This window comes from Molossus molossus, unplaced genomic scaffold, assembly GCF_014108415.1.
Source record: "Molossus molossus isolate mMolMol1 unplaced genomic scaffold, mMolMol1.p scaffold_m16_p_7, whole genome shotgun sequence".
NCBI classification, from domain to species: Eukaryota; Metazoa; Chordata; class Mammalia; order Chiroptera; family Molossidae; genus Molossus; species Molossus molossus.
The window spans coordinates 7,078,276-7,104,325 of NW_023425401.1; the positions used below are offsets into that span (position 1 = coordinate 7,078,276).

At 53.7% G+C, this 26,050-nt stretch overlaps 1 protein-coding gene across 1 annotated transcript in view; it reads left to right on the forward strand.

Moving 5' to 3' along the window:
• AOAH (acyloxyacyl hydrolase) overlaps positions 1 to 18,811 on the forward strand; it is a 124,271-nt gene extending 105,460 nt beyond the window's left edge. The window contains exons 17-21 of the mRNA XM_036247343.1: positions 4,298 to 4,356; positions 4,439 to 4,498; positions 5,767 to 5,863; positions 11,056 to 11,132; positions 18,050 to 18,811. Of these exons, the coding sequence (XP_036103236.1) occupies positions 4,298 to 4,356; positions 4,439 to 4,498; positions 5,767 to 5,863; positions 11,056 to 11,132; positions 18,050 to 18,178 (422 nt within the window). The 3' untranslated portion in view covers positions 18,179 to 18,811. The remainder of the gene's footprint in view (positions 1 to 4,297; positions 4,357 to 4,438; positions 4,499 to 5,766; positions 5,864 to 11,055; positions 11,133 to 18,049) is intronic.
• Positions 18,812 to 26,050: the final 7,239 nt, after the last annotated feature.

Below are 26,050 nucleotides of genomic sequence, written 5' to 3' on the forward strand. Positions count from 1 at the left end.
TTTTAATTTTTTTTTTATCCTCACCCGAGGACATTTTTCCATTTTTTTGTTCAGATAGAGTGGGGGGTGGGAGGGAGAGGGAGAGGGAGAGAGAGAAACATCGACGTGAAAGGGACACATCAAGTGGCTGCCACCCGCACGACCAGCCAGGGCTGGGGACAAACTGCAACCGAGGTACATGCCCTTAGCGGGAACCGAACCCGGGTCTCTCTGGACCGCAGGCCTACGCTCTAACCACTGAGCCAAACTGGCCAGGGCATGATGCTCTCATCTTAATAGCAGAACACCCTCGTCGGATCCCCTCCCACCCCCGGCACCGTACTCAGGGTTGTGCACGCAAATAGGGAGGGTTTTTCCATTTATTTCGGTCTTCGAGCCCAGAAACATGGTGTACTATCTAGACTTGACTGCAGCCAACTGTAAGGATAGGAAGGGGTTTGGAAGCGGAGGGGCCGGGGAATTACCCCTGGACCAGTGAGCACAGTCTCTGCTGCCTCGGTAGGACAGGCAGGAGCTCAGCCTGGCCATTCGGCAAAGCGAAGGCTAAAGGCCACAGCATCGGATCAGCGGGATGGAGGCCCAGAACACGAGTGGGTTCCCGGGAGGAGGGCATGATGAGCCTCCAGCATCTGTCTTCTTCAGCCATGCTGGAGGGTCACTGCGAAGTCTGTGTCTGGCTGCCAAGGGCTGGGATAGCCCTGCAGTCTCTACCAGCGATTAAAATTCCTAGAGAGAACGTGTCCTTTGGAGGAATTGGGAGAGACTAAGTCTCACACATTAGAAGGCTACTTACTCAGAACTTTCCGGAGGTCAGCGCTGACCAGGGATGAGGCCTGTCAGGCAGAGCCCCCGAGGAAGGCAATCTCCAGGAACATGTCTGAGATGCCTACAATGATACGAAGATGGAGTCTTTGTCTCCAAGGAGACAGAAAAGACAAGTCCACTGGGGAAAACAGAATGTAGACCCTGACAGTGAGGCTACTAAGTGTGTGTGACACTGGTATAAGCCAGAGGCAACCTGGGAGCTGTCTGCAGGGTCGCACTCGGTCCAGGAGTCCGGGATTGCCGGCCATCCTTAGAGCTGCACCTCTGCCGCAAAATGTCAACAACAACTTCATTTTACCCCAATTACTCTTCAACTTAAAACATAGCTTGTTTTCAAATACATTGTCATAGCCTCGCCGGTGTGGCTCAGTGGATTGAGCGTTGTCCCATGCACCAGGAGGTCACCTGTTCAACTCCTGGTCAGGGCACGTGCCGAGTTGCAGGCTCGATTCCCAGTAGGGGGTGTGCAGGAAGCAGCGATCGATGCTTCTCTCTCATCAATATTTCTATCTCTCCCTTCTACTCTCTGAAATCAATTTTTAACAATATTAGAATATATTGTAGTATACCCTATATTTTATTACTGGCTTCCTCCCTATCTAAATTAATGTGTTTTTACTAAGATTTAATACCCTAAGTGGTATTTCACGGAGACATGATTGATCTTTGTTGAAACTAAGCTTTTATGATGCCTAACATTTCAATTATGGTCCCTGCATTAAATAAATACCAAAGACCCTGCCCTGAAGAATGACAAATGACCGAGACGCTAACTGCCACTCTAGCCAGCTGGAGCAGAACCCGCCCTCTAACCCTCAGGGGGCGTGGGTGGCATCCACGGGCCCCCACAGGCTCCCCACCTACTGATGGTTCCTCAGCCCTCACCATTCCTGGGCGCCGAGGGACCGTCCTTCTGCCCTGGCCTGGTCACTGCTGACCAGCTTCCTGCCCCAGGATCACTCTCGGACGAGGGCGTCACAGACACTGCCTCTGTGCAGGTCGGGCCTGTGGGAGGAGCAGTCTCCGTGCCTCAAGCGCAAAACCGTGGAAGTGAGAGGGACGCGAGGTGATTCCTAACCAGAAAGGGGCAATGACCAACTGACCCTGCCAACAAGGACAAAAGCATCAGAACAACTTTGCCTCTGCTCTTTCTTTAAGCCGTAAGCGCATCGAAAGCACTCCCAACTGCCCCTCCACAGGACCAGCCTCAGAGTCCCCCGACCCCCGACTAGGCCGAGAGACCAGACAGAAGGGAAACCAGCTCTCGACACCGTTCCCGGCTCCTTTCCCGACACCTAAGGAGCCTTTATCCCGCTCAGCAGACCCGCCTGCTCACACTAGGATTCTCCCTTTATCAACCTGGTCCGGCGGAAGCCAGCGCCAGAATGACAAGGCAAGGGACAGAAACTGAGACAAGGCTCAGAAGGGGGACACACCTGTGGTCTCATCCTAAGGTGCTCTGGGAGCTCAGAGGAAGACCCCAGGAAGCGGGGACTAGGCCAGGAAGAAATGAGACTATGGCTGGGCTTAGCCCCCAAACGGGGAGCCAGCAGATGAGCCCCCAGGATCCAGGAGCTGGACCAACTCCAGTCCCTCTGGGCACCGGAGCTATCCAGGCTTGGCGGTAAAAGGGGGGTGCAGAGCGCTGTATGGTCAGGCATGACGGTCACCTCCCTCAGGTGGAAAGACTTCCGCCACTGAGCGGGGTAAGCAGACAAGACGCCTCTTAGGGAGACCCCCTCCATCAGGGCCGAGCTGGGGGTCAGGGTCCCAGCCAAGCTACCTGAGGTTGATCACCAGGCCACAGTTTCAACAAAGAAACAGATGACAGAGGGAAGGCTGCGGCCCAGGGGCCGTCCCAGCACAGGGCCACAGCCAAGTCACTGGGGCGCACGGAGGGTTCGGAGGATCATGGGTGCAGAGTGGAGGCGGGATGTGTCCGTCACTGCAGCTGGGCGGGGCTGGGACGGGCAGGGACACATACAGAAAGGAAACAGGTTACAAAATCACAGACACACACAAAAAAATAGAGGTGCGGCTGGTGTGGCTCAGTGGTTGAGCATCGTCCCATGGACTGAGAGGTCCCGTCAGGACATATCCCTGGGTTGGGGCTCGATCCCCAGTAGGGTGCATGCAAGAGGAAGCCGATAGAGGTTTCTCTCTCACATCAGTGTTTCTTTCTCTCTCTTTCCTCCCTCTCTCTAAAAAAAATTAAAAAAAAAAAATCAATAGAAACATGTTTTAGAAATAGAGGAAAAGAAGCCCCAGTGGTGGAAAGAGGGATCTTGGAGAAAGTTGGGGCTCAGGGCTCCATGTTGATACCAGAAAACCAAAGCAACGCCCGCGGTTTGGGATTCGTCTCAAACGCCGAGACACGGACGCCGGTGGGGACGGCGAGGGCCGGCATGGTCCCTGACTGTGATGGTGATCGCACGCATGTGCGTCTCCCGTCTTGGACAGACAGAGAAATATTACATTTTTCCTCTATGACAAGAAGATTGAATCTATCTTTCAGTCTAGCTGATCTGAGGTATAAGTGAAAAATAAGACTTCCATCACTCTCCATCTCTCTCTTCGCGCTGAGATGGGGCCTATTATTTTCCTTTATTTTTCCGAGCGTGAGGGAAGTGTGAATGAATGCGACATCAGTCATTGCCCCTGAGATCTGGGAGGGCCTGGGCTTTGTGTGTCAGCCACAGCATAAAGTATGATTGCCTCTGGGAGTGGGTATGCTGTAAGGGGGAGGAGAGGGGATGCGTGTGAGAATAACCCCCCAGATTCTGCGTCTGCAACCAGTGTTTACAGAGGCTCTGAGCTCCCACTTGGCACCCATCACCTTGACTCCTAGGTACCCTTCTGACTTGCACCAGAAAATAAGTGTGGAGCATATCTACTCTTGAGGGCTCAAGTAGGATGCCCTGGGCCGTGCAGGTATATGGGACACTGGCCCACCCCCTTCCAGGGGCCGCCCAAGCTCTTTGGGAGGCCTTCAGTTGGCCAAGCTGCAGGGCAGTGCATGGTGAGCGCTCGGACTCAGATTGTCCTCCCGGTCCTCACCAGGGTAACTGAGTCAGGACGGTATGTCAGCTCCCGCCCTGAGCGCTCCTTGTGCCCCCGGGAAGTGGGCACTTCACACCCTTGCCAGCAGAAAGCCGCTGCTCGGCCAAGTCCACCGTGAGTGATGCTCTGGTTGGTGCGGTGCCCTTGCACCCATCCACCTGGGTCCCGCAGGCCCTGCCCTGGCCCATGCCAACAGCTCGAGAAGGAAGTAGACTCCTTAAGGCCCCTCCCTAACTCCAGCTCTGGATCCCCAGGGGCTCAGAGAGGAAGGAAGCACAGGCATTCTTCAAGAGCCAGGCCAGCGGAAACACCAGGCAGGTCCCTGGAGGGCTCAGCCTTCTGCAGGCTCACCCCTGAGTTCCCCGTTGGCTGTCAGATCCAGGCCCACGCAACACCCCGCCCTGTCTTCCAGGCCAGCTGAACGAGGACGTGACCTACGAGCGGTTCTACACCTTCCTCGGCTGCCTGCAGGTGAGCCAGCACCGACTTGTCCGCGCGCAGTCCCCGCGCCACCCGCTGGTCCTCGGTAATCAAGGTGTCTCCCTGCTCTCAGGTCAGCTCCTGCCACGGCTGGATGTCCTCCAACAAGACCCTCCGGGCTCTCACCTCGGAGGTAGGACTGCGGCAGGCCCTTTGGGGTCATTCTGGCCCTGCGTTTGCTGCTGGGACTTCACTGGGGATGGGACGCGGGCCAGGTGCCAGGCTCCAAGCTGGTGAATAGAAACATCAGACGTCCGGGGGCTTGAGGAGTTGAGGGGTTGCGGGGTGCCCTGTCTCTTTCCTTCTGCCTCCTCTGGGTCTGTCGCTCTCGTTGTGTCTGTCAGTCACTTTCTCGGTGCTTGGGTCTGTCTCTCTCATATGCACATATGCGTGTACGTGCACATGCGCACCCCTTTGCAAGCCAGTCCTGGGCACATGTGCAGAGGTGGAGAGAGGTGAGGGAGGTGAGGCTCTCCGTATGAGTTCCCCCAAGTTCACGGGGGACCCTTGCTCCAGAGCATCTTTCTCCCCTCGGCGGGAACCGGCGGTTCATGCGCTTCTTTCACAGACACAGAATCATCTCTTTGTAGAAGACTTAATGAACTCTTTGTACAAATATACTCCCATTTTTTTAAAACCTTGGAGAATGTTAAAAAAAAAAAAAACACAAAGAACATTAACAAAAATCACCCCAAATCTCAGCGTGTTTCTGATCTTACCTTCATAGATGGGTATTTCTGGTCTTCGCCTACACAGTATCAGAATTCAGAGGCTGTTTTGTGCCTTCTGAAGTCCATCAATTATTTCTCCACATCCCAGTGTCGTCATTATTTTAGAGTGCACAGCGCATGAATGGACCATGATTTATTTCATCCCTTGGAGTTGGACATACAGGTCATATGGGTTTCCAATTTTTCACTGTGATAAATAGCACTGTGATGAACCTCTGTGTGTGTGTGTGTATGTGTGTGTGCGTGTGTGTGTGCCATTTTCTTAAGATGAATTTCTAGAAAAATGATTGAGTCAAAGAATATGTCATGCTTAAGGATTTGATCCACCTCACTGAATTGCTCTCTAGAAAGGTTAAACAAATTGACTTTCTGGATCCCCTCTGCCCGGGCACCATTCTGCATTATCATGACTGTTCATCTTTTCTTCACCAACCCCACAGGGAAAAGTGGTATCTCATTACTTTAATTTGTGCTGATTTGGTTCCTAATGAAGTCTAACAGTTTGTACGCTCGTTGGCCATGTGTCGAATAGGATGTAATGTGCCGCGCGGCTCTGTGCGGAAGGCTGGGAGCCGGGGCGGGGGCCCGTCCGTGTCTTTGTCCTGTCTGAATCCGCTCACTAAAACCAAGGTCTAGATTTCACGAAATTCTCCGTTTCCTTTGTATGCAGAGAGCAGAACAACTCTCCAATATCCTGAAAAAGATTGCAATCAGCAAGAAATTTACGAACTTGGATCTTCTCTATGTGGATTTTGATCTCCAAGCAGGTGAGAGCTGTTTGGCTTGGGCAATGGAACAGACAGAAACAGCGGCCACCACTCAGAGCCTGCCCCCGCCAGGGGCGACCCGCGGGCCGAGACTGGACAGGGTCTCTCCTGCCCGTCCCCCACACGAAGGGCTCTAGTACTGAAATAAGATAAAGGGTGACCCCATTCCTGGAAAACGCCTTGGCAGAGAGCCAACAGGTCCGTGGCATCCTTTGTTCTTGCCCGCAGAGCGATGTCCTGCTTCCCCCTGGCTAAAGAGGAGCGTGCCAGGGATGAGGGCTAAGGCAGTGCCTCTCATGGTGGGCACTGAGCTACCTAGGGACTCAGTAACAATGCTGAGTCCCAGGCCCTGCGCAGCAGAAACTAATCAGGGTCTCTGTGGGAGGGACCTCAGAGTTGCCTGTGGCAGAGTGAACCACCCCATCCCAGCTTCCTGGAAAGAACATTAGTATTTCTCTGCTAGCACTCTGTCCAAACACAGCGGTCCCTGAGGGGTGGCACCAAGAAACAGGCATGATTACTGGAGCTACGGATTTCTCCTTGACACCTTGACCCTGAAGACTTATTGGCTCTAATCCTGCAGTCTCATAGTCATTGCTAAGCATTTGCTGTACAGGAGAAAAGCCTCCTGTTGATTGACGGCCCTCTGAGATGATGCTAATGAAAAGCTTTGCAGGGTACGTGAAGGATGGCCCATTTCTCCTCCAGAGATTATCATCTCTACCTCCCTCGCACCCCCCCCCCAGCCCAAGCAGCCAGGGAAGAGCAGATGGCCATCATGAATTATCACAGATTACATTAGCTGACACGTTCTGCGTTGCAGAGTCGAGTATTTCAATTCTGAACATCTTTTCAACAAGACGGATCGCCCCTAACTAGATTTCCTGCCTAGGTGATACATATTTCTCTCATGGGGAGAGACATTTTGATAAATTACCTCTCATTAAAATGCAGAGCTAAAGTCTCATTAATGAATTCCTGCTGTAAACAAATATACCGCCAAGTGATCTTTGATTATCATCAACCTTGAACATAGATAAAGTTATTCAAAATATAATCATGTCTAACGTGCACAGAGGACTTTTCCATTTTCCATGGTAGCCTCCAGCTCTGTGCTTTATCATCTTTGGGATCATGTCTAAGCGCTGCCTTCCAGTCCTGAAAACGAAAGACCACACCTACGTAACAAATCTCTGTGACGATTACAGGACAGACGTGTGATCCCCCTGAATGCCATGCCTGGGTCACTACTGGTCCCCAGGAAAGAGGACCATTTTCCTCACACCCTTGCTGCCCAAAGTGTGGTTTGGGATGAGTCGTATCCACTGCACTGCGGGCTACTTATAGATGAGGAAGCCCAGGCTCTGCTCCTAATTGGGGCCTAGGAATCTGAATTTTAGCACAATCCACAGATGATCGATGACACATTGAAATTTAGTAAGTGGGGCTTACACTGTGCCCAAATTAAGGACGTTAGTCAGTCATCGGGTTTTTACCAAGTCCTGCTACGCGCTGTGTAGGTGCTGGGAATACAGCTGTCAGCAAAGGAGAACAGTCCTTATCTTCATGAAGCATCTAGGCAGGAGAGCGGAACCCTCACCCCAGAACTGGCCAGCACTCCAGGGATGACCTAATGCTCGGAAGCAGAGGTCATTAGCCCCTTCTTGTCCTCACAGCAGTGATAAATGCAATAACAATATATATATATATTCAGGGGAACTGAACATTCTCAACCAAACGGCAGTAACTTAACGGAGAAACCTCCCTGGCTTCTCCTCACCTGGCACTTCTCATCAGCAGTTCGAGGACATTCCTGAGATGTGGTCATTCCCTGACAAAAACAAATGGGAAGATTCCGTCTGGGCACAGGGCCTCGTTCGCCTTCTCCACATGAGGCTGGCGAGCAAGGCACCAGGAAGACACAGAGACCCGGTGGGAAGGAGCGTGGAGGCAGAAGGACGCTGCCCCAGGACCTGCCCCGTGACCATCTGATGCGGCATCGTGCATTTAACATCCAGGGGCCTCCGTGTCCACTTCTGAAAGAGCTGGGATTTTTATCGCATTTTCGGGAACTGTAGTAAGAACTTGACTTACACCCCAAGTTTGACTACTACAAAGGGAATTTTTACCTCGAAATCCTAGCATTTTCCAGCACAGGCTGAAAAATCATCCACACCTAAATCCGTCTCTGTGGGTGACCCTCAACCTGCGCAGCTCACAGCCTGGAGATCTGGTCTACCTCGTGCGGGGAAAATGTGCTATTCCAGGAAAAGGCCAGAATCTGCAGCCAGATAGAACCGTGTTCCAATCCCAACTCAGACCCAGATCAACTGTAACCTGGAGCAAACTGAGTAAGCACACAGCTTTGCTTTCCTTTTGTGTAACGTAACAGTAACAAAGGGTGGAGCCCGCACATGTAGGAGTAAGGACTCAGCAACAGTTGCGACGCCCTCCCACCACCACCGTTACCAGTGTATGTAAAGCACCTGCTCGTCTTCCAGGGCTCAGGACACATGGAGAATAGATGTTCATTCTCTCTCAGTGTACAACTCACTTCCCATCGCTGCGCCTGCCTGTGGTCCACGCGGAGGCCCTTAGAGATGCCTTGGTCGCAGTGCATCTCATCATCACGGCAGTGTCCTTTATGACAAATAAAGACCCGATAGAGTCACTTAGCAAATCTGCAGTCTTCAGGGTCGCACGAAAATCTCTCCTTCTTGTACTCTGTTTGAACTGGCTGTGGCATCATCGATATCCTCTTGTTTAATATGGAATTCACCATTTCACACCCTGTGACAGGAAAGGGACTTGCAGAGATGGACTGCAGCCGCACGTCACGCCCAAGGAGGTCGTCACCAGCCCACAGGAGCTACAAAGTGTCAGGTCCACAGGGAAAGGCTGAGCAGCCAGAATTGAAGCTGAAGGAGAAAGTCTGATTCCAAGGTCTTGCCTTTAAAAACAAGCAGAACAGCCCCGTCTGGTTTGGCTCAGCGGTTAGAGTGTCGGCCTGCGGTCCCGAGAGACCCAGGTTCAGTTCCTGCTAAGGGCACATACCTCGGCTGCAGTTCATCCCCGGCCCTGGTTGGTCAGGCGGGTGGCAGCCACTCGATGTGTCCCTTTCACGTCAATGTTTCTCTCTCTCTCTTCCTCCCACTCTATCTGAACAAAAAAAAAGAAAGAAAGAAAGAAAAAAAAAAAAACAAGCAGAACAGCCTGGCCGGTGTGGTTCAGTGAATTGAGCACTGTCCCATGGACTGAGAGGTCCCGGTTCAATTCTTGGTCAGGGCACATGCCTGGGTTTTGGGCTTGATCCCCAGTAGGCAGCCAGGAGGCAGCCAATGGATGTTTCTCTCTCAGATCAATGTTTTTCTCTCTCTCTCTCAAAAAAAAATCAAAATAAATATTTTTTTTAAAAAACGGAACAGCCAGGCACGCTGGAGACAAAGCCAAGCCAGCTTCCCCAGGGCTCCGCCTTCCGCAGGGTACCAATGGCCAAGGGCAGGTGTTGCCGTCTGCAAGCTGGCTCCGCAGAATAAGCCTTCACGAAGGCGTCTGTGGTTTCAACACCAGTCCAGCTCCGAGCTTCCCATCAGAGGAGCAGACCTGCCCGTGTATCAGAACGAAGCAGTTTCTCCCCCAGGACTCCATGCGGAGAACACAATGGACATTGTCCTCAACTTGAGTTTCCCAGGAAATGGAAAGGCCCCCTTCCAATAGCTGCTGCTCCTAACAGCCTCAGTAGAACCCAGAGGCGGTGGCCATGCAGCCAGGGAAGAAGCCAGCAGCATCGGGGATCCAGTGTAGGGGGCTACAGCCCACCGCAGAAATTTTGTCCTGAGCTCCGAGAAGGACGACGGGATCCGCAGCCCTTCTGGGGACAGGGGTTGGGCAGCGGGTGGGGACAGCATGCTGTGATGAGGACTAATTACAAACGCAGCCGAGTAGCGATTCAGCCCTGAGAAGGCCCAGCTCCTTTGTCCAGTCAAAGCCCCCAGTAGAAAGTCCATTCCTCCCCTCGGGGCAAGAGAGGGAGAGACGAGAGCGGGATGGAGAGGGAAGAACTGGAGGGGTCTCGGCTCTGCCTGCGCCCCAGTCTGGCATCAGGGAGGTGAGGACATGGGCCACCCTGGGGCAGCAGGTTTCCTATTGTTCTCCCTGGAGGCCCTCCGAGGACTTGGTTTCCTTCCGGTGCTCTTAGGCATGACATCACAGGGCAGGCTCCAGAGCCGCAGACCTTCCCGGCCTCTCCCTGACGAAGGGCAGCTTTATTGCTTTCGTCACATAGCTCTCTGCAGGCTCACCGTGCACGCAACACTGAGGTCGCTCTGCGTCACTGTGCTTCCCATGACCTGTGGGCTTTCGTGGTACTGACACGCCGGGCCTGGCCTGGACGGGGCGGCTGTGAGAGGCTTCGCTCCCCTCCGGCGATGCTGTCCCGCTGGCCCAGGAAGTGAGCTGGACTTCAGTGGGTGCCGAATGTTCTAGAGCTCACCGCGCCTCACACACAGACCACTGGGTCTGACACTCGCACGCGGTCTTGCTGGGTTAGGAAGACAGCATCGCTCAACCCGAAGATGGTTTCTGCCCCGGAAGCCCCAGCCCCAGAGGCCCGCCCGCAGGCAGCCGGGTGGGGGGCCTGGGCAGGGAGGGGGGGCAGCCAGGTGGGGGGCCTGGGCAGGGAGGGGGGGCAGCCGGGTGGGGGGCCTGGGCGGGGGGGGGCAGCCGGGGGGGGGGGGGCCTGGGCTGGGGAGGATGGGGGGGCAGCCGGGTGGGGGCGCCTCAGCGGGGAGGGCTGGGGGACAGCCGGATGGGAGCGCCTCGGCGGGGAGGGGGGGGCAGCCGGGTGGGGGCGCCTGGGCGGGGAGGGCGGGGGCAGCCGGGTGGGGGGCCTGGGCGGGGAGGACGGGGGGGGGCGGGACAGCCGGGTGCGGGCGCCTGGGCGGGGAGAGCGGCGGGGGGGTGGTCAGTGGGGGGGGGGCGCCTCGGTGAGGAGGGCTGGGGGCAGCCGGGTGGGGGGCCTGGGCGGGGAGGGCCGGGGCGGTGCAGGAGGACCAGGGGCCTGGGCGGGGAGGGCCGGGGCGGCGCAGGAGGACCCGGGCGGCGCAGGAGAACTGGGGGCAGCGCAGGAGGACCGGGGCGGCGCTGTCCGCACTTTCAGTCCTTGGTCTGACCCGGCTCACGTGTGCCCGCAGTCATGAAGAAGTGGCAGAAGAGAGGCGGGCAGCCCTGGCAGCTCATCGAGCCCGTCGATGGATTCCACCCCAACGAGGTGAGTGTGGTCACACAGGGGTTGCCGAAGGCCACGTGTGAGGTTACTTTTTAAAATAGAATTACGTGCCCTGGCCGGTTTGGCCCTGCGGTTAGAGCATCGGCCCACGGACCAATGAGTCGCAGGTTCAATTCCAGTCAAGGGCACGGACCTCGGTTGCAGTCAGGCTCTGGTTTGGGTTGTGCAGGAGGCGGTCAGTTGATGTGTGTCTCTCACATCGATGTTTCTCTCTCCGTCTCTCCATCTCTCCCCCTCCCTCCCACTCTGTCTGAAGATAAATAAAAAAATATCCTCACCCAGACGGTGTGGCTCAGTGGTTGAGCATCCACCCCTGCACGAAGATGTCACTGGTTCGATTCCCGGTCAGGGCACATGCCCAGGTTGTGGGCCCAATCCCCAGTGGGGGACATGCAGGAGGCGGCCCATTGATGTTCTCTCTCATCAATGTTTCTCTCTCTCTCCCTCTCCCTTCCTTTCTCTCTAAAAATTAATAAAGAAAAAAAATTTGAAAAAAAAACATATCCTCAGGTGAGGATTTAAAAAGAAAAAGTACAGTGAAAATCAGAGTCAGAGGAAAGGAGGGAGGAGCGAGGCCTGGCTGCTCGACTTTGCCCACAGTTGGCGTCAGGGGACAGCAGGGAAGTCCTGAGAGATGCCAGAGAGAGCTCATGAGCCCTGGGCTTCCCAGGGGCCGATGCAGACAGGCGCGGTCGCCGCCTCCGTAACATAAAAGACGTCAAACACACACACAAAATCACACGGATTCCTGAGAGCGAGACCTGGGAGAAACCCCTTCTATGGATCCTTCTAGAAAGGACGTGGTGAGAGGAAAGCAAGGGGAGCTGGGCCCCACCCCGTCCAGCAGCCTGGCCTCGGCCAGGGAAGCTCCGCTTTGATCTGTCACGCACCCTGGACTGACTCGTGACATTCCTTTATTTTAAAGTAATAGTCAAAGAAGAAGTAGAAGGGACGTAGCTCCGCCGGCTTCAAATTCTGAAAACGGGGGGCCTCCACAGCGCCAGTCTTTCTGGCTCAGCCTGCGGTCAGGAGGGCGGTGACCAGGGTCCAACCTGAGTGCTGTCAGAGTCCCCCTGGTGTCCTTGGCCTCGGTGGTCAGCCAGGCCACTGGGAGGGGCTGTCATCCCTCAGGAGTCTGACTGGAACACCGCCCGCCTCCCCCAAGCCCCAGAACGAGCCGCCGCAGGGCTAACAGAGGAAGGACAGTGCCACCCTGACGACGGGGGAATGGACAGCGGCGTCCCACAAATGCCGGGGAATTTCACAGTGAGTATCAAATGCCCATCTCACCAAGAACCCAAGCTAAACTGATCTAAGCAAAGCATCTCAGAACAGCTAACTGTCCTGTGGACCTTGTGGATAAGTTGATCCAAGAGAAATTTTGGCTAGAAGCTAGTTAAGTATTTTAGAGCCTGCCCCCCTTCCAAAAAGATGATGTCTTCGGTTTTAGAATAGCCAACATGGAGACCTTCTTCCCGGCGATAATGAGGCAGTGGTCTGCCATTCTGGTGCCCAATAGAATGGTACCCTTCCGGTCGGACAGAGAAAGGGGATATGAAGAGATGACCAGAGAGGGAGTTCATTAAGGACAAACTAAATAGAAGAGGATTGAAGAAGCTTTGTCTTATCCCTTGGGACATATTGGTCTGATCCATCAAACATAAAAATAAACGCCCTGCCCCTGGCTTCGAGGTCTGTCTCACTGGAGCTCCGTCTTACGCTCAGACAGCTGCACCCATAACTGGTGGTTGAGAACAGAGTCAGAAGCTGAAACCCAGCATCATCCCCGAGATGCGTGCCCATGCTGGCGGTGGGCGAGAGAGCGGGCGCGGTGGGCAGCCGCAGCGGACGTGGTGACAGTGGACAGCAGCCCCCGGAGCCTGCCTAGTCTTCATGGCTATTGAGCTCAGCAGTCCAGACTGCAGCTTGTCGTCTAAAAATACTTACTGAGTGCCCACCCGTGGCTAACGCCTGAGACTCGAGAGGGAAGGAGAAGCCGCCCCGCGCTTCGGGAGATCACAGTGCAGGGTGACAGGGTGACGAGCCCGCGCAGTGACACAGAGCACACGCCTCCGGCTGGCAGCGCAGGTGCCCCAGGGCACATGGGACGGGATGGAGGAGGGCATCAGGAAGACCGCGAACCAGGCAAGCGAGGAAGGAGGGAGGGTCACAGACGTGCTCCTCCGCACACGCCCAGACCCGGGCGTGGAAAAGGCACGGCGCGGGGAGGCTATGGCAGCGCGTCTGGAGCGTCTGTCAGGGGCGCTGGGAGGGAGGAGGCAGGAGCAGTACTCTGTGCCCAGCCACACAAGCTCTGGAGGGGGTTCGACCTTTCCCCTGGGGCAGCGGAGACCCGCTGATGGTTTTTTTCAATCCTCACCTGAGGGTATTTTTCCATTTATCTTCGGGTAGAGAGGGAGGGAGGGAAAGAAAGAGGGAGAGAGAGAGAAACATCAGTGTGAAAGAGACACATCGACTGGTTGCCTCCATCATGACCCCCACCAGGGCCGTGAAGAACCGCAACCGAGGCACGTGCCTCTGACCGGAATCGAACCCACGACTCATGGGTCCACGGGCCAACACCCTAACCACTGAGCAACACCAGCCAGGGCCCACTGATGGTTTTTACGCAAGAAAGAAACCTAACGAGGCTTGTGGTCTAAAAAGATACCAATGGTAGCAGCGTGGAGAACGGTTTGGTGTGGGCCAGTCCAGAGGGAAGGGAACGGGGGGCGGGGGGTTAATGAGAGAGAGACTGATGGCCGGAACAAAGGTAGTGGGGAGGGGAGAGGAAAGGTTTGTGTTGCAGAGACTCAGACAGTTCGAGCAACAGAACGTCGTCACCTCCTGGCTGTGTGGGTGCGACACTCCCGTTATGACTGGGGCCTTGGACAGATGACTCCACTGCCCACTGAGGGCGAGAACACGGGACGGGTGCTGTGAGGAGGAGCTTGGCACATGCTGGGTTTAAGGAGCCTACAGGATGTCCAAATGGGATGTCCTTTCGGCAGATATACACACGCCCTGAGCTCAGGAGAAGATACAGAAGTGAGCCCCGTCGGGACAGGCTTGAGACCTGAGGCCCTGCAGAACCTCCATGTCCCTGCACACGCCCCTCGGGATGCCCGGCCTTGGGGCAGAGGCAGTGCTAATGCATCGTCTGTGCCAGTGGTTCTCCACCTTCCTGATGCCGCGACCCTTCAGTACAGGTCCTCAGGCTGTGCTGAACCCCAACCAGAAGATTACTTTCGTTGCTACTTCATAACTGTGATTTTGCTACTGTTATGAACCACCATCGGAAATATGTGTTTTCAGATGGTCTTAGGCAACCCCTGTGAAAGGGTCGTTCAACCCCCAAAGGGGTCGTGACCCACAGGTTGAGAACCACTCTAGACCATGGGGCAGCTATTGGAGTCCACATATCTTCCATCTTGAAAAGTCCCAATGGCCAAGGTTGGCCTCAGGACCTCATCCTAGGCACAGACATAATGCCAACCAGAGGAGCTGCCTCGGACCCCTTCACGTGCCCTCACCAATCCCGGCACCTCTGCCACAACGAGCTGGTGCGGGCCCCTCACCACCCACAGGTGAGCAGGCTGTATCGCGTCAGCCTGTTTCTTCCGAAACCCTGCCCGAGAAGCAGACGATGTCAACTACTTACTATCGGCCCAACTGCTCCAATTGTTTTAGGGAGAGCTCAGTAAATATAAACATGGGCCGTGTGGAACCATTCAAATTTAGGATTTATACATGATCATTTTTAAGCCAAATTATACCCACTATCTCAACCCTGCTTATATGCTCATGGAAAATAGACAAGCATAGAAAAATTCCCAGTATACAGGCACGGGACCTGCAGAGACATGCCAGAGACCGTCAGATGTGGACATACCCGAGGAAGGGCCACATGTGCCCCAAACGGCCGTGGCGTCTGGACAAAAGCAGACCGCCCATGTGGCAGCTGTCTGGACCGTACAGCCAGGCCCTGCGAGAATCATCTACAGAGGACGAGACCTGAAGGGCCTAGCTCAGGTGACCAGAAGATCTCACTTAACCGCACCCCTCCATTCCGCAGCGTTCTGCTGGACCGGGGCTCACCCCTGCACATGCGTAGCAGGGTTAGCGAACGAGGCAGCCCATGAACCCCTCCCGTGCATCAGCGGGGGGAAAGCTGTCTCCATCCCTGGTCCCCAGGACAAGCCCAAGGGAGAGGTGTGGCAAACATCTCCGCTAGAAAAATAAATTCACTGGCATCCATCCAATAAAATACAGCGCGGTGAATAAAAGCGATACTGATCTACCTTTCGTGACACAGAAATATGTTTGCAGTAAGAGCCAAGTAAATAGTAGCCGATTAAAGATTGTGGGGATGCTTACTCAACTCTGCGCATTCGTCAACACTCACGGAACTGTTCACCAAATAGAGTGAGTTTTACTGTGTGTCAATTATACTGCGGGTAAAAAGAGAAGATTGTAAAACGGTGTTTACAGAGGGATCCAGTGTGTGTGTGTACGCGTGCGCGCATCAGAAAGACTCTGGGCCCAGTGGTAATCGTGTCCATCTCTATTATAATTGCAAGTTACTTTTATTCTGTTTTTCTCTTTTTGCTTTCCTGTCTTTTTCAGTTGTCCTCCAATGAATAGGTCTTGCTTTACTGTTTTGAACTATGAATAAGAAAGCATGAAAGCTGTTTGTGTTAGAGGAACGGCTCGTTTGCAGTGAGGAGAGTCGGGGGTGGCCGGCCTTGCGCCCTGGGTGGTGGGAGTTACAAGAGGCCGGTTCTCAGATCCCCCAGCAGGTGCCCAGTGAGATGGTTCTGAAATGAATGACTGAGTATAGTGGGTCTTCTTCTCCCCCGTCTCTGGTCCAGCAGTAGCGATGCCACTCTCATTTCAGACTCACTACATTAACAGTGCACACTCATAAATATTTAAATCTCCGCGAGAGTGACAGCCAACGAATTGCTTTCAAACCAAACAGCTGCCACGTGCTCAAATCCGAGCTCTGTCATTGAACCTCCTTCATCTCATCCTGACCCCGCCTCTTCCCTTGTTAATTTAGATTGGGAAACCACTGATCACGGACGCCTTGGCACTACACAGTTGTTAGGAAGACAGCTTCTGTGTATCTATCGAGTGGAAAGGCAAGAAAGAAGAAGGAACAACCAGTCGCCTTCTCCAGACCTGGCAACAGCCCCCTTTGTTAAGAAATAGCAGGGAAAACAGCCACAGGACCAGTCCTCTGTCTTCAAAGACACTGGTGGGCCCGTGTGAGAGATGCTCAGACCCTTCCCAGAAACCTGCCGGCTAGACAGACAGACAGACAGACAGACTGTGTGTGTGTGTGTGTGTGTGTGTGTGTGTGGTGTTAGACACCACATGGATATGGCTGGAATTTGGGGTCCACCTCCGCAGACTCAGAAACATAGTAATACACTGGGGATCCTTCATGCAGCGACTCCATCGGTTCTCGATTTTTCTAACAACGGCTAGACTCGTGACCACAGTTCAGACCCAGGAGCGTCTGGGATCATCTCCAGCCCACGTCTCTGCAGGTGAGAGCTGCAGCCCGGGGAGTGAAGAAGGCCGCCCAGCATCACGCAAGGAGCTGGCGGCTCGGCCTTGGGGACAGCGCAGGGACCTGCCCCGTGGAAACAATGCCCACATGCTTCTGATGGAAGTCAGATGACCCGGAGCCTCTCCCTGAACAGTGTGCTCCCCTCTGAGACCGTAGCAATCACATTTCTCTTACCATCCGGCACTAAAGCCCTGGGCAGATGGCCCGGCCAGGCCCCATTTGCTAAACGAATGAGGATGTTATCTGCAGGGAAAGACAGCTCGTCAGAAGCATGTTAATGACGCACCAGAGGACTGAACGACCAAGAACGATCCTGCTAACGTCGTGAATACAGAGCACCACGACGGACAACCGTGCGACCAGCTCCTCGGATCCCGCCGCACCTGCTGCCTGTCCAGCCTCATCGCCCAGGCACCCATGGCTTCCCACGCCACTCCCTCCCGCACCCCTGGGCCTTTGCACATGCTGTGTCCTCAGAGAGGACCTATCCCTTCCCCTGCCCCCTGGCAGAGTTGGCACCTCTTCACCTTCTAGCCGAGTGCATCCCCCTCACAGCCCTCCCTGTGGGTCTGCTGGTGCCCTTTTGCACGTCTGGTGCCCTCACTAGACTGGGAGCTCCTTAAGGAAAGGACTCATCCTGTTCATCTCTAAAGCCCAAGCCCTGGGCCTGTGATCAGTGTCAGCTGCCCACAGACAAATAAACAAACGGCTTTCTGAGGAAGTGTATCTGTTAGCTATCACTAGAATCACAAATTTAGCAGCTGAAAACAATGTCCATGTCTTATCTCACAGTTCCTGTGTGTGAGGAGCGCTGGGTGCTCAGAATCCAACAGGGTGTTCTGCTCGGGTCACAAGGCTAAGACCGGCTGTGTCACTCCGGCTACCTTCTCACCCGGAGACCCCGCCGGGGAAGAACTGGGCTCAGATTCACTTGGTTGCTGGCAGAATTCATGTCCTTGTGATTGCAGAACGGAGGACCCAGCTTCTGACCGGCTGGCAGCAGGCCACCCTCCGCCCCTCGCCATGTGGGCTTCCTACTGCACCAGGGCGACAAGGAGGGTCCCGGAGGAACCCCCGGCAGAGCAGTCTTACATAACGTTCCGTAGCCACGGAAGCGACATCATTTCATCCTCACTGTATTCTGCCACTTAGAACCAAGGGATAGGTCCCCACCCTCACCGAGGAAGGGGGGTCACGCAAAGAATGACGGTCGGGATCATGGGGACCGTCCTCGAGTCTGCCCACGGCTGGAAGAACGGAGGTAACTCTGCAGGCGAGGTCTTTACCGGGTTCTCATTTCCGCTCTACTTCTCCCGTGCAGGTGGCTTTGCTGCTGATGGCAGACGGCTTGTGGGACAAGATGCAGCTCCAGTGGCCCCAGGTCTTGGGGAAGGAGAATCCGTTCAACCCCCAGATCGAACAGGTGTTTGGAGACCAAGGGGGGCACTGAGTCCCTGGGAGACATGCGCCCCTGGAGAGCTTCGGGAAACGACCCTGGGTAAACTGAGCAGGTATAGAGGCTCCCCCGTCACAGACTCGTGGACTCGCCCGAGCCGCGCCTTGGCAGTGTGCTTCTCTCCTTAATAGTGCATCGGAAGGACAGTGGGGTTCCGTGGGGTTCTGGAATCAGTCCCTGCCAGGTGAGCCTCGTGTAGCCTTTATAAAGAGCTCTGGGTGCCTTTCCCAGCAAGACAGCATCTGTGCCCTTGAATGGCTGATTGTTGTCAAGGCAAATAAGAAATCCAGCATCTGAAGCAACTCACCCAGGGTCCTGGTGAGCCAGGGACGGAGGCCCCAGGAAGGCTGCTGGCCAGCTGCCAAGGACGCTCCCACCAGAAAACTGTCAACACAAAATTAGGTACAAATTTGAATATTCATTTAGAATAAGAAAACACATCACAATAATGTACAAATGTTTTTAAGTTGACAAGTACCCCCCCACAAAGTCAGGGGAGGGAAAAATGACCATTTTTCTTTCTTTAAAAGATTTTCTGACATTCTTTGACTCCATAATCGGGTCACCTCTGTCTACCACCATGATTTTGTGATGTTATTTTCTATAGGTGGAACAGAAAAATAAAACGTGTTGCTTAGTGTGGATCGTTTCGGAGAATTTCTTTCAGCTGCACAACGGATTATTGGCACAGTCATGTACATTTTTACAATTGTCCGATTGGGACGACGTCTATCGGATTTCTTTTATGGGGAGTTATTGAAGACATAGTGTCTTTGTAGTATGTGAGAGATTCGTGCCCATGTATGCACAGGAATTCTGACAGATTCTATTGTCCCTGTGTCCATTGGTGTATCATCTCCCTTGCCCATCCCTGATGGCAAGCACAGCTTTGAGGGTCAGCCTGTGTACCCCGACCCACCCTGCACCTCCAGCACCCCACCTCAACAGGCACATAATTCTGCACTCTGTCCTTGGGATCTTACCTGCTACAGAGCAGAGGTGCGGGCAGTTCAACCCCACGAGTCCCAGGGGCCAGTGAATAAACACAGCAGCCTGTCCGTCAGTGGGCAGTCGGGCAGGCGTCCTGTGCTCCTCACGGCAGCCACCTCCTTCGGTGACGCGTCTTCCTCCTCCACGTCACTCTCTTTGCTCCCTCATTCTCCTTTATGGGGTGACTTCCCAAGTAAACTACCTGCACCCAAATCTTTGTCTCAATAAAAACAAAATTGAAATGATGGTGTTTGGATGGATTAGCGACCACGTTCCTGATAGGGAGACACTTGTATCTTGCCTGGGCATCAGTTCAGATGACATCTCACCATAGACAGTGATGGGGAGACATCGCCACAGACTAGCTTCTGGCTCTGAGCACGTCATGTCCTTTCTACCCTGCACTCCTGTGCTGGGGGCTGTAGGATACTCTCCTACTGTGACCTACCCACTGGCCCCACTCCTTTGTCACAATGCTGTGGACCGTGGGAGCATACGTGAAGCCCTCCCCACACTGGCAGGACTGCAAACCACATACATGTGTCTAGCTAAACTCAGCCTAGATGGAAACCCACTTCACCTTCCCCAAGTTCCTGCAGCTGCTCCATAAGGGGAAGTATGACAGAGAAGAAGCTATTGTGTTCCAAAATCTCTTACATCTGCAAAGTTTAGAAAGCATACGACCACATGAACCCATTGTCCCCTCCCGGGGCTTGTGTCCATGAGATTCATTTGTCAGGTTATGTGTGAGCTCCAGGAGAGCCAAAATACTTAAAATGTTGTCAACCTGTTGATTTCTGTCACTTAGACGGAACCCTTGGTTCAGCATGACCAACACATGCCCGCAGGAGGTGGATCAACAGGAGGCCAACACCCACCATCAGGTGTCAGCAGGAAATGCAAACTAGGAGAATGAATGAGAATGTAAGGCCTGCAGGTGGTGGCCCAAGGAAACCTGGCACGTCCATCTCCTTCTGGCGGATGTGATACATACAGGATCTTGCCAATTACATTCTTGGTTTTGGTGTTCCAACATCACATGTTATTTTTAAGCATCAAAATACCAATACTTGCTGTAGTGTGGTTTTGTTATTTTTTTAATCTGAAATTGTATTCGGTCTCAAGATACATCAGAGAACACTGTGCTAAAATGCTGTATCCCTTTAGAAAGAATTCTATTCAATCCATCCTCTATTTAAAATGCTCCCAAGTTACTTGTGTGGGGGTGGGGGGTTGGTAGATGGACGATTTGTAACCTTGTGATATGCATTCTTGCAACCTGGCCAGCCTAGGATCAAAGTGTGTGTGTGGACAGACAGGTTTGACTGATAGACAGGAAGACCACCTGGCTTGCATTGAATGCTTCTTTTGCATGTGAATAAGATAAGGATTGCATGACTATGGCTAGAACACCGCCTCGAGTGGACAAATGGGTCATAGGACTCAAGAATGTCTGGGTTTGTTATTTTTTAGTTTTAAAGTCTCTTTCTGCCGTAAAAAGGTAGAGACAAGACTAGATTGTATGGTTTGCAGAGACGCCATCTCAAGGAAATAATTTACATAAATTCTCTTGTAACCTGGGGGAACCAATTTGCAAATAAATGGAACTGTGTCCAGAGATCTGGAGCACTTGCTCCCTTGCAAAGCTCCCCCTCACTCCAAGCAGCGTGTGCTTGTAGTTTGTTGCATTGCCCTGATCCTGGCAGGCTGAGGGACGGCAACTTGATTGATATTTTAATTTCTATTTTCAAGAATACAAGTGAAATTGATCATCTACTATTGCTTTTGCTGTTGTTGGGGGTAGATAGGAAATTCATTTTAGGCCCCGCCCCAAGCTTTTTCCAGAGGCCCTAAAGAAATAGTTATTTTCAAAAATGGGGGTGGGGTGGGTAGGGGATCCAGAGAGAGTAGATCTGGAAGTCTGGAGAGTACAGGGAAGGAGGTCCTGGCTGAGCTGTCCTAAGCCTGACCACCTCCTTTCTCTCACCCTAGATGTCACCTCTGTCCCCGCCATGTGTTACTGTCTCTTAGGAACTGAGCCCCCAGCTTGGGGAATAATTCAGCCAGTTCCATCTTCTCATATTTGATCTGAACAGGCTCAGGAGGAGGACAGAAGTGCCTGGTCCTGAGCCCTGACCTCACTCCTGAGGCACAGCACCCCAAAATCAGGAATGGGAGAGGATGGTGCTCCCAGCTCATTTTGGATAAAACACCAATTCTGCACAAAATAAATACTAACTGCCACTATTGCCTCTACAACACCTGGAGGCCAAGGCCAGGCCCTTTCCCCCCGGTCAAGCCCACAGGTAAGGCGCGCGCATTTCTGCCTCCATTTTCTATGCTCCACACCAATCCAGACGTTCCTTCCTTGAGGTTCAGCCATGCCTTTCCCTCTGGCTTGGGATGTCCTGTCCCTAGTGAAAGGGTCAGTAATGTTTTAAAGGGTAAAGGTAAAAGTTTGCAAAAGGCGGAAACTGTGGAAACTGTGTTGCTTGCATGACCTTTGCTCGGCCTTCTGTTGAGTACGGATAAGGATTATCTGGATTATCCGCAAGGCAATGGATAACCCAGCAGGTGCCGGACGAGATCCCAGACCAGTCCAACTGCAAAGTGGACAATGGGCCATGCAGAGTACGTCAGCAGGAACTGCCAGAAGCTAAAAGTAGAGTATATAACCTACACCCCAACCCTGATTCGAGGCTGAACACTTTTCGGCTCAGCCTGCCTGCACCCAGGCGCGTGCAATAAAGCCATTTTGCTCTACATTGGCCTTGCGTTGTGATCTCCCGCCGGCTGAGACCTGTTACCTAGAAGGTGCTTCGTACGGCCTGCAACCTCTGGTGTCCCTTAGATGGAACCCCTGTGATGGGAAGGGTGGGGGGGCCATCCCTGTCTCTTATTTCTGCCCCCTGAGCTACTACTGTATGTAGTTAGCTGCACTGTTCAGCACTGCAGTGAGTGAGTGCCGTCCTTGGGGAGGCACCCCAAGGGCTTTCCTGGGGTGACTCACATGCTCTCTATTCCCTGCCCCTGTTGCTGGTAAGAAGCACTGGAACCAGAACCGATAAGAACCTGGCTACCTCCCCACGAAAGCCCATCAGATCCAAATCCTTCATGTGAGACTCACATCAATACACAACATGGCAGGACCTGAGCCTGGGAACTTGCACCAGCTTCCGGACCCACCCTCTTACCTAGGCCATCCCACTAGAGAGGGGATTCTCAGCTGGGGGCCATGGAGACCCCTCCCCCAGAGTAAGAGTGCCTGTGGACTTAGAGGGGAAATGCTGTCTTCACTACCCTCCAAGCATTTCCTTAAGTTGTGAATGTAGAACCCAAAACACAGTGGCATGTTTAACTGTCTCTGGCACGAACGTTTTTATATCACCTTGCGTTGGTTGCAGATACAATCAGTTCTTATTGTTCACGGCAGTTCTGTTTACAAAGGTGACTCGAGCCCTGGCCGGTTTGGCTCAGCGGTTAGAGCGTTGGCCTGCGGTCCCGAGAGACCCGGGTTCGGTTCCCGCTAAGGGCACATACTTCGGTTGCAGTTTGTCCCCGGCCCTGGTTGGTCGTGCGGGTGGCAGCCACTCGATGTGTCCCTTCACATCGATGTTTCTCTCTCTCTCTCCCTTCCTCTCTCTCCCTCCCACTCTATCTGTACAAAAAATGGAAAAATATCCTCGGGTGAGGATAAAAAAACAAAACAAACAACAACAAAAAAAAACAAAGGTGTCTCGAACACTCGGTTAACGAGACTGCACCTCTGCTCCTAGGCTGACCTAGAGTACAGGTGCCATTCCCACAAGCCTCGGGTCATAGCGTGACCATCGACTGGGCAGTGCAGAACCTTGATTTATGGGTGCTTCTTCCCCAAGGACACCTTATTCGACGTTGGGCTGATTGATTAACATTGAACTGACAGCCAACAGCCCGCTGATTCACATCTGCAAGAAGCTTATCGGCAAATCTATCTTCTCCCCAGACACGTCACCGCCACCCCCCACTTAGAAACACGAGACAGCCCTTCAGTATCGCACTGGGTGGCACTGCAAACAATGAAATCACCAACCAAAAGCATCCAAGTGCCCCAAACGTGGCAGTAAATCCACCGTGAGGACACTTGTTTACAAAAAGCAGAACTTCGCCTTACTCAACCTCCGCTGGGGACACGCAGGTCGGGAGACGGAAATTTTTCACGGCTCACAGGACAAGAGCCACGGATGCTGACAGGGGGTGACAGATACATGCTAGCAAGTAGGCAGACTCACAGATGTAGAATTCGCCAATAATGAGCACTGACCTTGTCTGGAAATATTATTTATGGTCATCAGTACTTTGAAACGGTAGTTACCAGACCCATACAAAAGAAGCACACTGATTAACACGTCATGGAATGTGACGTTTAGTTTCAACACCATTGGTTTTCTTTGTATCGCTATATGTTTTATTTCTTGTAGTAAAAGGGTTCATCGGAGCCCTACCAGTGTGGTTCAAGTGGTTGAGCGTTGACCTATGCACCAAAAGGTCGCCAGTTCGATTCCCAGTCAGGGCACATGCCCAGGTTGTGGGGGGCATGCAGGAGGCAGCCGATCGATGTTCTCTCTCATCGATGTTTCTATCTCTCTCCCTCTCCCTTCCTCTCTCTAAAAATCAATAAAGAAAAAGAATTGAAAAAAAAGGGGTTCATCAGAGAGGGGATCCCAGGCTCTGCCTGCCTGACACAGGATGGTTCGTATGCTGGGAGGGTGCTTTGAGAGGAAGTCCAACATGTCTGGAAACACAGCCTCCTTTCTCTGGGTCCTGCGGCCCCGGGTGGAAGTCCTGCAGTGCACCTATCTGTCCAGCTCACCACTAGCCCGGCCTTTCTGAACTAGAACCTCTTCCTCCTCGGACGGTGGTTGGCAGCCTGTGGGCGGCATGCTCTGCGGACCCACCTTGGCCATCAGGTTAGAGGACTTCACCTCGGACACTTCAGTGGCCGGATCAAGAGAGGAGTCTCCCAGGCACATGGAGACTAGAGTCCCCACTCCTCGTGCTTCGCGGGAGACAGGGTGCCATCCTCACCCCAACAACAGCTTTCCTGGGAGTCAGCAGGCAGGCCAAGTGTTGCCCGTGGGCAGTGCAGAGACTCCGCCCTGGCTCTTGTCATTCCCGAACACCTGCCCACCACCGGAACTACAGTGGGGCTGGAAGGCCCCAAGTGCCCGGAGGCTAATCACCTATGAGAAGGTGGCTGGGCCCTGGCCAGTGTCACTCTGTGGTTAGAGCGTCAGCCTGCGGACCAGAGAGTCCCAGGTTCGGGTCGCGCTAAGGGCACGTACCTCAGTTGCAGTTTGTCCCCGGCCACAGTTAGAGTCATGTGGGTGGCAGCCAGTCGATGTGTCTCTATCACATCAATGTTTCTCTCTCTCTCTCCTTCCCTCTCTCCCTCCTGCTCTATCTGAAGATAAATGCAAAAATGCCCTCAGGTGCTCAGGTGAGGATAAAAAAAAAAAAGTAGCTGGAACCCGGGCTCGGGGCTCAGCCTTTGGAGGGGACTCTGCTGGGACAGCACCGGTGCGCGTTACACAGTCCTCTCCAATCCTCCGAGTGCGTGCAGTCTGTCTCTTCCCACCGGCCGGATTTCTGCCACGACAGTGGGACGGAGTGGCGAAGGCGGCGCCGGCCTGGCCCCCACGCCTGGGCACTCCCGGCTTCCCCAACGAGCGCAGGATCCACACACCATCAGCGTGTTCGTTTCTCCTTACGTCTGAGCACAGAGCCCGAGGTTGCCGGGCAGCTGAACTCCCCAATCTGGCCTGGCAGAGGCTTCCGCATGAATATTCACACAAACAAGGACTCTTGTCATCTGGCCCTCTGCGTGGGGTGAAGGGGCTGGGGATGGGTGGCTTTTAAAGCCTGTTTTCTGGATCACTTCCTATAGCCGCAGTATAAAAAAATAATGATCTTGTGATCATGAATCTGCCATTAAGTAGGCTTACACTCCTGGAGTTTTGGATGGATGGACATGCAGAGGAGAAATAAAGAGCCCAAAATGAGGCTCCCTAAGGATTGGGGGCGGGGGGTGCTGTGCTCCTGGCTGGCTGTTTTGTGTATAATGAATTATAGGGAGCATTCACAGGGACCCTTCCAGCCTCAGAGCTGTGCAAATGTACCTCGAGGTTCACAAAGCTTCGCTCAATAAACTGGGCAGAAGGATGGGCGGGAGGACGCACCCAGGCCTTTCGGGCAGCCCGAGCTCAAGTGGCCTGACTGGAGGGTGAGGACCCGGCGCTCCGAGGTGCACCTTTGCACAGGCCCAGCAAAGCCCCAGGTGCTGAGGTTCTTGCAGATCTTCTCCCCGGAGTTCTGCAGACGTCAGGGGAGCCCAGACACGGTGCGGCTGCTCTGGGACAGGGATTCTAGGGATGAGAAGTGGAGACTGCAGACAGCTCTCGTGGGAAGAGCAGAACTCCGCCCGCTGCCTCCCGGAGCTGGGGACAGGGCGGGGCTCAGCCGGGGGCCATTCCATGCAGCCACGGCTCTGGAGGCGCTGGTCTGGCTTGACTCCTGTTCCGGCTCTTGCTCTATCTGTTCCTTTCTCTTATTATTATTTTTTCCTTTATTGAGTTTAGAGAGAGAAGAAGGGAGAGGGAGAGAGAGATAGAAACATTGATAAGAGAAAACATCAATTGGCCACCTCCTGCATGCCCCCCACTGGGGATCGGGCCCACAACCTGGGCATGTGTCCTGACCGGCGACCTCTTGGTGCAGGGTCGACGCTCAACCCCTGAGCCACACCGGCCGGGCGGCTCCTTTCTCTTTAAGATGAGAGTGACAATACCTGTCCCCGAGCACTGTGAACATTAACAAGAGCTGATGCTTACCGAGGGC